We start from the raw sequence: 12,172 nt of genomic DNA on the forward strand, positions 1-12,172 counted from the left end.
AAAGCAGTCTGGTGGTGACTTCACCACTGAGGCAACTGAGTTCATGGAAGTGTTTTTGTGCGCATATACTGACATCTGTTGGCCATTTCTGGAAATTGCACCGCTACTACGGCGTCCGTGAGAGACCATTTGAAGTAGTGGAATTGCGATTTTCATGCTGCCTTCACTGTTATTGGGAAATGTTGCGAGTAGAAGTTATACATTCAAAAATGACCAAAACAAAGCAACGAAATGCTACACAATGGATGAGGATGGATAGGATAGGGGTACTTTAGTGTCTATTCAAATGCCCTCACACATTAATGACATGGAAATAAAAGTTATAAATTCTTGAAATATTTACATCAACATTGAACCTCATATTGAAATTGTGACAGAGACGTGTGTCTTTAATGTTCAGTTTCATGTATAAACAAACCTCAGTCAGATAAAGGATTCAAAAGGCAGACTTTAGTATATATGTGCTGATTTAATCGCACAGGCTCACATATATGAATATTTGCTTGGGAAAAAAAGCCCCTAAATGAAAATATCTTAAGTCAAAAACTTTACATTGTTGAGTATTAAATACAAATATCTTAAGGTGGCATAAGAAAGCAATATATTGTTTGATTTTACCACATTTCCACAGTCTAAAATAGAGCCATAACAGATCATTAAATTACCTGTTAATTTCCATTTCTTAACATCTTCTTTTTTTTTAAATTAATTTAAATTCATTTGTTTAATTTGACAGCATTTGACACCAAATTAGGGTGGCATGGTAATTTCTAGGGGTGGGAGCCACCACCCCAAGCCACCCTGTAGGACTACAATAACCAAGCAAACACGGAGGTCTGCAAACAAACCCAAACTTACCAGTGTTGTTTCCATCCAGCAGCTGTCACTTTGAGTCCAATCCCGCCAAAATAGCATATCCAATAAAACCCACATGAAATATCCACTGTTCAAAAACCCCAACACTAACATTTTCACCTGCTTGTCTAGTAGTGGAGCTAATATCAGCAGGACACTTGCAGACATAGAGAGATTAGTTGCTGAGAGTGAGGAGAGGTTTGTGAGGGAACTGGTAAGGCCACAAGATTCAGACCAGAAACGCTCTGATCTGGACTTTTTCACACTTTTATTGTTGTGCTTGAAAGATAATTTCATTCTGTTTTGAGCCACCCTGCCCTCCCATGCATAACGAACAGTCCCTATCCACAGCGGCCCATGTGCAAAGTCCGGTTCTGTTTCCGCAGACCCGAAAGGGGGAAATTACGAGGTGCCCATGAAGGCAGCAAAAGCCTATGGTTGCATTTGTCCCACAACAGCGCCATCCCTCCGTGCTCTGTTTTTGTGGAAGACCCCTCACAGGAAAGAGCTTGGCAAGGAAAGGGTTAAGGAGTTTATAGGGTCCAGATCGATGCCCCTCTCCCACACGTCGCCATGAACAAATGAATTCGCGGGGAATTAAATATCAATTTCACAAAGGAGAACGAGTCCTGTGCTTTGAACCCGACCCCACCAAGGCTAAAGTGTTGTATGACGCTAAGGTAATGTTTTGCTCAAGTCATTTAGCTCTACGGTATGAGGACTTAGTAGAAACAACTAATATATATGCTGGAAAAGCAAGGTAGATACTGTAATGTTAAAGGAACAAGGTTGGGAGTCGACCGTGAAGGCCACTTTAGGCCTTTGTAATATAACGTTAGCTGTTCATATAACGCTAACTGATTTCCGGGGTACGTTTGATTGCACATGTTTCTTGAAGCGCATGTTTTTAAGTAGTAAAGACAAATAACGTTGTGTTGTTGTTAGTTCGTTTTAAATTAAGACTCCCTGGTGAGACATTTCGGTCAAAACTATTTACCATTGCATGCAATAATGTTATTTAAATTAACGCCGGAGATATTTTATAGCCGGAGTAGTTATCATTCAGAGGACTTTAATGCACCTAAAACACACAATAAACAAACGCACCAACACATCTGCCCCGCTAACTTGCTCAACACGGAGCATTGTAACGTATCACTTACTGGTGTCTAGCTGTTTAAATGCCATTGCATGCAAACTAACGATATTGTGTTAATGTGTTTTTTGAAACTTGGTCTGCTAACGTGGTGCACAATGTTGTTTTCACTGAGCTAACGTTAGCCAGCTAGTTAGCTGTCAGGCTAAAGCTAAAGCAGGGCGACTGAGTGTTTACATCGACGCACACTGGGTCGGGTTTTGCTAAATGTTTTTGAGTTGCTGTGGTGTAAGAAGCTTCAGGTATTTCACTGAACTAGTTGTACAACAATGTAAAATATTAACATACGTATTATTATTATTATTATTATTATTATTATATACGGAATATTAGTAATAAGTGGATCTGTACGCATCATTTTAATGTTGTAGCGGGTCTATTTGATGCTGAGTTGATAAGGGCATTAGTATTGTGTAGTTACTTGTACATTGAGTTAAATATGCATTAAAAGTAGATTTTACTGGTATTCCCGAGTCCCTTACAGTGTATGAGGAAAGCTAATGCTGCTAGTTCCGAGCTAAACTGTAATGTTATAATGAGGTTATTATGGTACTTCAGTAGCACAATAAAGTCAACTAAATGATAATGACTGATTTGCCATTTGGTTTTGTGTAAAGTCAGGATTTGCAAAAAACATATTTCCTGTTGAAAATGCAAAGAACTAAAAATACATAAGTCTGAAAACAGGTAAATACTCAAAGAGCATGCTAAAGATCAGTACTTGAATTAATGCACACCTCTGCTGACTTCACCAAAGTGTCTGTGTGTACAAGCGCTGTCTTTCAAACCCACTTGAGCCTCTGGAAAACACCGTACTCATTGTGTGTTCACATTACAGGTCCTTGATGTCTTGATAGGTACAGATGAACATGGAAGAAGAATCCCAAAGTACCTGATTCACTTCAACGGTTGGAACAGGAGGTAACATTAATTGCCATACTTTTGATAATCTACTCTTACCGGTAGATGAACCCAGAATTACTGCCATCCACCTACCTAACTGTATCATTCTCATTGTAGTGTGTATCGTTGCAGGATCTCATGTTCATCAACTTGTGTAATGATGCAGGTGTGTGTGATTTTTATTTTTTTTTAAATGTGTGTGTGTTTTTGGGTAGCTGGGATCGTTGGGCTGCAGAGGATCATGTCCTAAGGGACACTGAGGAAAACCGTAAATTGCAACATAAACTGGCTCGCAAAGCTCTAGGTCGCATGTAAGTTCATATTATGTTCATTCATTCAGCCATGGAGGTAAATACCATCAAAATATCTTAACTGTTGAGTATATTTTCATGTATGTGTATCTGTTTCAACGAGGACGGCACAATGCTGCCAGTGAATATACATGACACTTGTAGCTTTTCTGTCTTTCGGAGAGACTAATACAGATAGCTTGTGTTTTTGTTTTTTGTCCTGGTGGTAGGAAGAGAAAGGGATGGGCGAAGAGGCGTCGTCGTCAGTCTGGTACTAAATCTTCTCTGAAGACTCTCCCTAAGGAGGACGACAGTGATGACGCATGTGAGAAATCTTTTTCTCGTCTTTGTGTTTTTCGCTCCCAGCCTCCCTCAGCAATCACATTAATCCCTCTCCGTATTTTTCACCGTCTCCAGGTTTGATTTCGTCTTCGGAGAGCAGTGACGGCGACGATTCTGACCCTGACTCTTCAAATAGCGGGGACAGCACCTTCTCTGAGGATATCAACAAAATGGTGAAGTGGATCAGTGCAGTTTCCATCTCAGACAAGGGGCATAGATAGACCAACATTTACATTTTAAGACTTAAGTTGATGCCGTTATCTGGACCAACTTGCATCAGAAATTGATGTTAATTTCCTTCATTCCATTGTAATGTACGTTTATAGTAAACACCTGTGGCCTTGTAGGTTAAACATGGTCTAGATCTTACTGTTATCAGTTTGGTAAACCAGTATTTTTATGCAAACTACTTGACTGACCCAAAACTGGTTAAACCAAACATGAGTTTTATACCTGACTTTTCCACAGAAAGCCATATCCTCTTGGGTTCTGTAGAGCGTGTACCTGAAGGTTCGTATCTCGTTTGTTTCAGAGGGTTGAGCCAGACCTTAATGTAAAAAGGGAGTGCGAGGAGAAGGTCGTCCATGTTGACATCAACATCCCCGATATTCTGAAGAAGAAACTGGAGGACGACTGCTTTTACATCAACAAGAGGAAGAAGGTATGTGTGGATCGTAGGGAGTGGTAAACATTGTCTTTTAGGAATTTGATACATGCATTGTGAAGAAGGTGTCGCCACGACAGCTCACTTGGTAGAGCTGGCGCCCCATGTACAGAGGCTCCTTGCTGGTTCCACTCCGACCTGTAGCCTTCGCTGTGTCTTTCCTGTCACTCTTCAGCTGTCACTATCAATTAAAGGGAATAAAAGCCCCCCCCCAAAAAAAAAAAAATATCTATCTATATATATATATATATATATATATATATATATATATATATAAAAAGCTTGCCTAAATTAAATCAACCCAAGGCTTATTCATAATTGGCTTTGTTTTTTTGCCTAGCTGGTGATGGTTCCCTGTCAGACGAATGTCGTGCACATCCTAGAGTCCTACGTCAAGCACTTTGCCATCAATAAAGCGTTCATGGCCAACGAGAGGTACCGGCGTCAGCAGACCACCACACAGAGCAGCAGCCCCCAGCCGATCCCTCCAGAGAAGAGGTGAGCCTGAACACACATGAGCCAACATGGACCATCCGCCAACGGTGAAATAATCATTCAGGCAATAATGTTTATGAAATTATCAGATTCATTTCTACATTTGGCACAGAGATCTGCATGTATGATTATAAGCTTTAGTTATGAGGTAATTATCATTCAATTTTCTTTCAGCGAGGAGTTGTGTAAGGAGATGGTCGACGGCCTGAGGATCACGTTTGACTTCACCTTACCCATGATCCTCCTCTACCCCTGTGAGCAAGCTCAGTTCAAAAAGGTCAGCTCCTCCAGGGTTTTCCTGGCCGTCAATGAAAGCTCCCCCTGCTCCAGCAAGTAAGTGTCTGATGATAAATCGAGTCTGACATGCTGTTTCAGAAACCACTGCTCGGCTGCAGTGTATTGCACTTTGTCTGTTTTGCTCTACCGTGAAGCTATAAGTCTTTTTCTCTCCATTTGCGTTTGAAGCGCCCAGCGAGAACGCAGCCCGAGCCCGTTGGGGCACAACCCTCCCACCCCCCAGTCCACAGACAGCCAACCTGCCCTGAGCGACATTTCTGCAACCACTCCCACCGCCCCAACCCCCACCCCGAAGCGCCGGCGTCACCCTGACATGGACTGCATCTCATACCAGTCGCAGTCGCTCAGACGCTCCACCAGGAACACATCTGGAGGTGATCGGCCTGCTGAAGGAAGCAGTGGAGGTAATTCGATTTTTTAATAACAATCCAACATTGCATTGCATATAAAGAGACTGTATTCTTGTATGTTTTATCAGTAATATGTGTCAGCTCTCATGTTTTGTGAAAGCATATTGCTACAATTATTTTTCTGTAATGAATGTAATGTTCCAGGAGGAGGCAGTGCCACAGCTTCCCCACAGCTCAAACGCCGTTTAGTTGATACCTCATCCCAGCCCAAGTTCTTCCTCAACCTCGACAGAAGTAAGCTGACACAAAGAATATTACTTATTATTATTGTGGTATTACTCTAACTGCAACATTCAAACTGACCTTGTGAAGTTTTCTACCACTACATATTTATTCCTGTTTCCACTCTATGAAGCTCATCCTTTGACTTGTCAAGATGTATGTATATATTGTGCTAATCTGTCCTAAAACTTTTAGTATAATTATGTTAAGTGTACTGACAACCTTTTGCGTTTGTAATAGCCAGTTTGGCCCAGTAGATGGTGCTATCCTACTTCTTTCCTCCCACATTCATCCCCTCTCAACTACACTCGCCTTAGACTAACTTTGCTCCCTCAAAACTATTTGTTGCTTGCATTAATCCTTGCTGTCATTGATTCATTTTGGTTAATGAGCGATAAGCTACGCAGCAAGAAGTTTATCTTTTAAACATGTCGTTCTCCATTCTTCCACTTTACCCAGAAACCCCAGTGCACAGTGGCTCATCTTCCCCGCTGCCCTTGACGCCAAGCAAAGAGCGAAGTGGGCCTTTCTATGGCCTCGAGAGCCGGAGAAACAATGAGCTTAATGAGGTGATTAAATTGTGTGAACATACTGCAAGCGGGAAGGGAAGCGATGACTTGCTCAAGGACACTAGCATAGTTACATAAATTGCCTCCCTCATTGCAGGGAGAGAATTTAAGCAATCCGTATGAGGTCTAATTGTCAGACAACGCAAAATACCCAATATGTAAAACTTCTTGCTTGCACTCATTCAGGCCCATGGTATCGCCAAGTTAACATTGACCAATCAGTTGACCAGTTCAGAACTGCATTTCAGATTCAGTGAATAAAATGTGTCGTAAATATGTGAAGGTTTCTGTTAAATGCTTTTTCATTGTACTCTGTCAACCAGGTCCTCAGTTGGAAGCTGACTCCTGATAACTACCCTCTGAACGACCAGCTTCCTCCCCCCTCCTATCTGTACGGCGCTCAGCACCTTTTGCGGCTTTTTGGTTGGTGTCTTTCATCGTTTTACTCTAACTGGTTCTCTGTACTCATTTCCGCAGTTGAATTGTTTTGAACTGAATTTTGATGATTCCCGCCAGTCTCGTGTCCCTTTGTGCAACTCCTCCCATGCTCACTGTCTTGCTTTTCTTCCAGTTAAGCTTCCTGAGATCTTGGGAAAAATGCAGATCCCTGAGAGGAATCTCCGAGCCCTGGTCAAGCATTTAGAACTCTTTCTCAGGTAAATGATAATTGTGTTCAAATGTATCAGTGTTATTACTTTTACGCATGAGAGGTAAATTCTTTACATAGCAAGAGAGGGATAGAAGCGACTTAGTTAAAATGGGTTAAAGAATACAGGTTTGTTCACACTGTGCAGATGGGACACAAACAATCGTTGGAGCACTCAGGCCTGAAGGCTTAAAGTCCCTCCACTAAAACATTCACACATAATATTGAAATCTCACCCCTTCTGGAAAAATAGATTGTGCCGTCAGGTGGTCAGAAGCTGTGTGAAGTCAGATATAATTTCCTTGGAGGATAAATCATTAAGAAGGTGAGGTGCCGCATTCAAGGAATGGGACATTAACTAGGAACTAAAATGCACCTTGCTAATAACCTGCACGGTCCATTACCCGAGGTTTGACCTCGCTTTAAGTGTTAAAGCTCAATAACAACTGCCTGAGCTACAGGAAGTTCTCATTTCACAGGGAGAGGAAACCTGGAAGCTATTGGCACAGTCTGTAGAACAGACAATCAAATTTAGTGTCTTATCTACACTACCAGTGTTTGGTAGCCTGCGTGACAGGAGCATAGTAAAAGCAAAAGCAGAGATTAAAGGTTAACAACAACAATAGAATTCCTAGAAACACAAAAACAGTGATTGTCAGGAAATAATCAATACACCAAAATAACCCAGAAACCCCAAAACAAAAAGGCAAGGAAGACTAAAATAAATGAGAACACGGAGGGGAGGAAGAGATGGAGTGAGAAAGAGCATGTGTTAGAGGGAGGGAGATGAGTGGGCGTTACACAAGCGCGGGAGTCTAATCTTTAAATCCTCCCTAGCGATCTTCAGTTCAGCCGGTCCCAAACCTGGGGGATTTAGGTCCTCTCATTCTCTAATCAAACACACGCAGTACCGCCTCCTGCCACCAAGCAGTGCTGTGGAGCAGCACTTGAACTCACCGTGGAAGTGGGCACAGTGACAAACTTGAGTCTGAGAGCCCAAATTACCTCTGTTCCCCCACTCAACCAAAAAAAATGGATATAAATAAATAAACTGGAGCTCTGTACTCGGTGCCACAAAAACCACAAGGTGGTCTTCTGAAAATAGCTAAAACTGGCATTTATGTGAGACGGGTGTGCAGAATGAAAGGATTACTGTATTCAGCTATGTGATGCCTTCAGCTGATATTTTTTCTCACGGCGGGACAGAAGTGTTCTAAACCAGCGTGGTCAAAATGGGACCATAACACTCTGTGCAAAATGAAATACAGAGACCTTATTATTTTCAGTAGCATTAGCAGTTCCTCTGGGCAAAGCATCTCATGCAGTGTCATCAGCAGTCGAGGAAACATGGGTAGAAGGGTCTTTTACTTCACTCCACTGGCACTGGATGCAAATCACTGATGCATCTCTTGTCATAGAACATTAATCTGCGCAACGGCACAGACAATAACTTGCAAAGAAGAGTGAAGCGCTTTTAACTTTTGCACTTTCAATCTCCTCTGTAGCTCTGTGACGAGCCAAGACAGGTTGATAATACGGAATGGAGAATATATGCTGACATTTTTCTTCGGCAACTAATTAATATTTTGACTGTGTTGGGGACTCTGCAGGAGGCTGGACACAAACTGAAACAGTGGTGTCTTTCGGGAAAGCCTTCATGCCTTTTTACTCTGAAATCAGCCTCGTGGCAGATTGTGCCGAGCGGGAAAAAAACTGATTGATGTCGCAGAGACTGAAGTGCATTGCATTCTGGGATTTGGCCACAGTTGATCTCTCACTCTCCCTTTCTCCGCAAGAATGATTATGATTAAGTGTGGGTGTGTGTGTGTGCACACGTTATGCTGATTTACAATGTGTATGCCTAAAGCGGCTTGCCTTGTGTTATTACTGATCTTACAGCTATAGAGATTAGCACAAGCCTGAATATCCTGCACCAAACAGCACAAAAAATAATTTTACAATTAATAAATATGCATTATAACCTGTTCAGTGCCTTTCAATGAATCTTAATGATTAACTTTTTTTTTTTGCTGGCAGTGAAGAATTAAGTTTAAATAAACGTAATTTATCTACTTTCTTTTGATTTGTTCACTGCGGTTCTCCCATGTTCCCTTTATTGTCCCATTAGGTTGTCTTGTTTGTTATTCGTTGTCAACTCGTTCTTAAGTTTTCCTCTGATGAGGATAATTTGTTTGCATTGAGATTAGGAGGGCCGGTGGAGCTAAGATGAGATGGCAAGATTTAGAGGATTTGGCCGAGTAGAGGATACTAAGAAGATTCCGGATTAGTTTTCCCCGCTGCTGATTAGATGGGAGGGTGGGGGGGTTTCACTCTTTCCCTCTCTGACTGTTGGTCGGTCATTCTCATGTTCTCTGTCTTTCTGTCATAGCGATTGGTTCTCTGGTGGCGGTATAGGGATGGATGAGGAGGCTTTGTCTTTAGCATATATACCCCGGGGCAGAGGTCAAGGGGTCTAGGATTTATGTGGAATGAGCCAGGGATATCTAGGAAAACCAGAAGTTAAAGTTAACCCGGGACGTGACATATGAGACGCGTTCCTGCCTCACGTAAGCCTATCGGGGTCGGTGCTGTTTTGTCATGTGACAGCCGGCTTATGTTGAATATTTAATGTGAACAGAGAGGACTGCTGAACATTGTTTAGGACTCGAAATATATCTCACCAGATTTCCCTCTCTCTTGTACTTTCCCTTTCCCGCCCTCTCTCATTTAGGTTTATGGCAGAGTTCAACGAGGATTTTTTCCCTGAGTCGGCATATGTGTCAGCATCCGAGGCCCACTACAGCATGAAACAACCGAGGCCAGTTTATTGAAGGAGACGTCGGGGCCATTGTGCTTCCTTCCCTTGCTTGTCTCTACGCTGAATTTCCCCTTCAGCTTGTTGAGACCGACCTGTCTGGGCTCGTGCTTAGAGGACTAAGTAGCAGCTTTCTCTGGACTTCAGCTGCGTTGTTGTCCTGGACAAACCTTTTTCTCCTCCTCTGGCTTAATGTTAGTTTTCCCGCCTTTGCCGTGTGGAACCAGTTGTTCTTCTAATGCACCACTAACCCTCGCCCGATGCTCTGTTTGTGGGACTGCCCTGCATGTCAAGCAACCTTGCGCTGCTTTGCTTCAGTGTACTCGTCCAAGGCATGTGTGTTGGCATGCACTACCTTTCCGTAAAGCCCCACATAAGGTTTAATTCATAGGAGAGAGCTGCTTTTTTTTTTATTACCTGGCCTACACTTTCTAAAGCCAGGCTCAGGCTGGGAAGTTCTCCAGCCTCTGTAGGTATTAGAGGCCAGCTAAAACAAGTTTTAAATCACTCAGCTGTGGGCAGAGCTCCTTCTTCGCCCACTCTGACCTTGTGGTTCCTCATAGCCACAGTTTTGGAATATTGTGGCCTGTTAATAGGAAGGGACACAGATTGGAAAGCCCTGTGTTCTTGTTCTGGCTGCCCAATAAACTCATTTTGAATACTCTTCAGGGCATTGTATGTTTGCTCGCCTGCCTGGTAGCGTGGGCCCCTCTCAGTGTCGTCCCTTCCTGTAAGCGCTTCGATTGCAGCGCCACCAGTGATCCTCTTCCGGAAATAATTCCTCTGCAGCTACAGTAGGACTTGCTCTTCTTATCCTGGAGATGCTTCGCTGCTTTCGCTGAGCAATTCTAATTTACCGATGCTCTAAAACTTTCAGGAATGTTTTTTCCTCTGGAATTTTCTTTTGCATTACACCATTTGGATGTGTAATGTCCACTTACGGTCCATAAGGCATTTTGTTTCTTGCTTTGTTTTGCTTTTCATGTTGTCCTGTTCATGTCTGATAAATGTCGAGCAGCTTTTTATTTAAATGTTTTCCACCTGTTCCTCTCACTGTCAGTAACAAACAGCATAAGACACAATGGCAAAGCGTGTGGCTCCTCCATTTTCATACACAGCAAAGTTGTAATATCTTTTACTGAAGGTAATCTTTATCAACAGGTAATCTTAACACACCGTTAAAAACCTGAGGCTGTTAGTACTTTCAAATATTAAAGATTGTTTTAGACCTATTCAGTTGATTGAGTACCTGAAAGATTAGGCAATCACTTGAATGTGTCAAAACTCAATTAGTTTACATGTATGTGATTTACAACTTAACAACGGATGCTGTTTGCCAAACATTTTATAAGAAATAGTCAGAAACTAATATTTGTAAATGCAACAAAAGCTAATTTGTAGTTTGTCATGACATTGTGAAAATGTAAATACAAAACACCTGTTGATCAGTATGTTATTTATTTTTCTTTGCACACCACTGGATCACTGTTCATATGTTGTTTGTTGAATTGGTTAGAAAATACTTGACAAGACCCATTCCAGACATCTGTCTATACAGTATCATATAAACCGCTGTATGTATAATACAATGTATGTTTCTTGTGTTATGTACAGAGGTATGATTTGCATAGCCTGTACACTTTTCTGTTGTTTATTTCCAACAATGTCTGTTTCCTTTTCTTCATAGAGTTTCAAATAAAGACCTCCTAAAGCTTACCGACTTCTCACATGTACAAAAAGCACCATGACTGTGTCTGCCCACACTGGCCTGCTCAGTTTCTCCAATGCGTTGGTCGATGCCTGCTCATTCCTGCGCCTCTTCCTTCCTTCCTACTGTTTTTTTTACTCTAAGATAAATCCACAGGGAGCTGGCAAATGGATTTGAACCACTGAAAACCTCACTAAGCACTCCCCTATTAAAACTTAAAAGCAGATGGGAGAATTTTATCAGCTACCTTGACCTTCCATATCCCCAGACTACAGCTGATTAAAACTTGAAGCCTAAAAATGCCGTCGCCACCGCTTGACATTTTGAATCTGCTGTCCTTCTCAACGTGGCTCTTCTGTTTTCTCTTTGAGCTACTTGAAAGCGAACCCCCTATTGAATCTAGTGGTGCTCGTTTATGTGAAAACTTGACACTACTTTGACACTATTTAATCAAAGGTCTTTAAAGATAAAACTACCAGAATAAAAGTCAAAACGGCAAGACAGGGTCTGCTATTGATGTGCTATGAGACTGTCATCGTTGCCCGGCAGGATTTGGAGGGCAAGTGGCAATTTTGATCAAATCAATGTACCCTTGTCTGCTGAAGATGGATTGTGTCTTCTGGTACTTGTTGTTCTAAGCAGAGGTGGACATGTTTTTGGCAGAGATGAAAGTTTAATGTTTTGCTCTAAATCAGGCACTTTTGAGACTGATAGTCCTCAAACACCACTGTGTTGAGGGACTTTTAGAGACTTGGACAAAGTTACAGCATGTACCATTTGTCCAATGTGGTCAGTTCAAG

At 42.0% G+C, this 12,172-nt stretch overlaps 1 protein-coding gene across 1 annotated transcript; it reads left to right on the forward strand.

The window, feature by feature from the left end:
- The first annotated feature begins 1,277 nt into the window (after positions 1-1,277).
- Positions 1,278-11,380, forward strand: LOC127378690 (male-specific lethal 3 homolog). The gene is made up of 14 exons (XM_051427836.1): positions 1,278-1,535; positions 2,850-2,932; positions 3,130-3,225; positions 3,435-3,529; positions 3,622-3,719; positions 4,079-4,207; positions 4,551-4,708; positions 4,880-5,038; positions 5,171-5,406; positions 5,557-5,646; positions 6,094-6,203; positions 6,527-6,626; positions 6,775-6,859; positions 9,581-11,380. The coding sequence occupies exons 1-14, from the start codon at positions 1,437-1,439 to the stop codon at positions 9,678-9,680; spliced, it is 1,638 nt and encodes a 545-aa protein (XP_051283796.1). The 5' UTR covers positions 1,278-1,436; the 3' UTR covers positions 9,681-11,380.
- The last annotated feature ends 792 nt before the right edge of the window (positions 11,381-12,172 follow it).

This window comes from Dicentrarchus labrax, unplaced genomic scaffold (genome assembly GCF_905237075.1).
Source record: "Dicentrarchus labrax unplaced genomic scaffold, dlabrax2021, whole genome shotgun sequence".
In the NCBI taxonomy this organism is placed as follows: Eukaryota; Metazoa; Chordata; class Actinopteri; family Moronidae; genus Dicentrarchus; species Dicentrarchus labrax.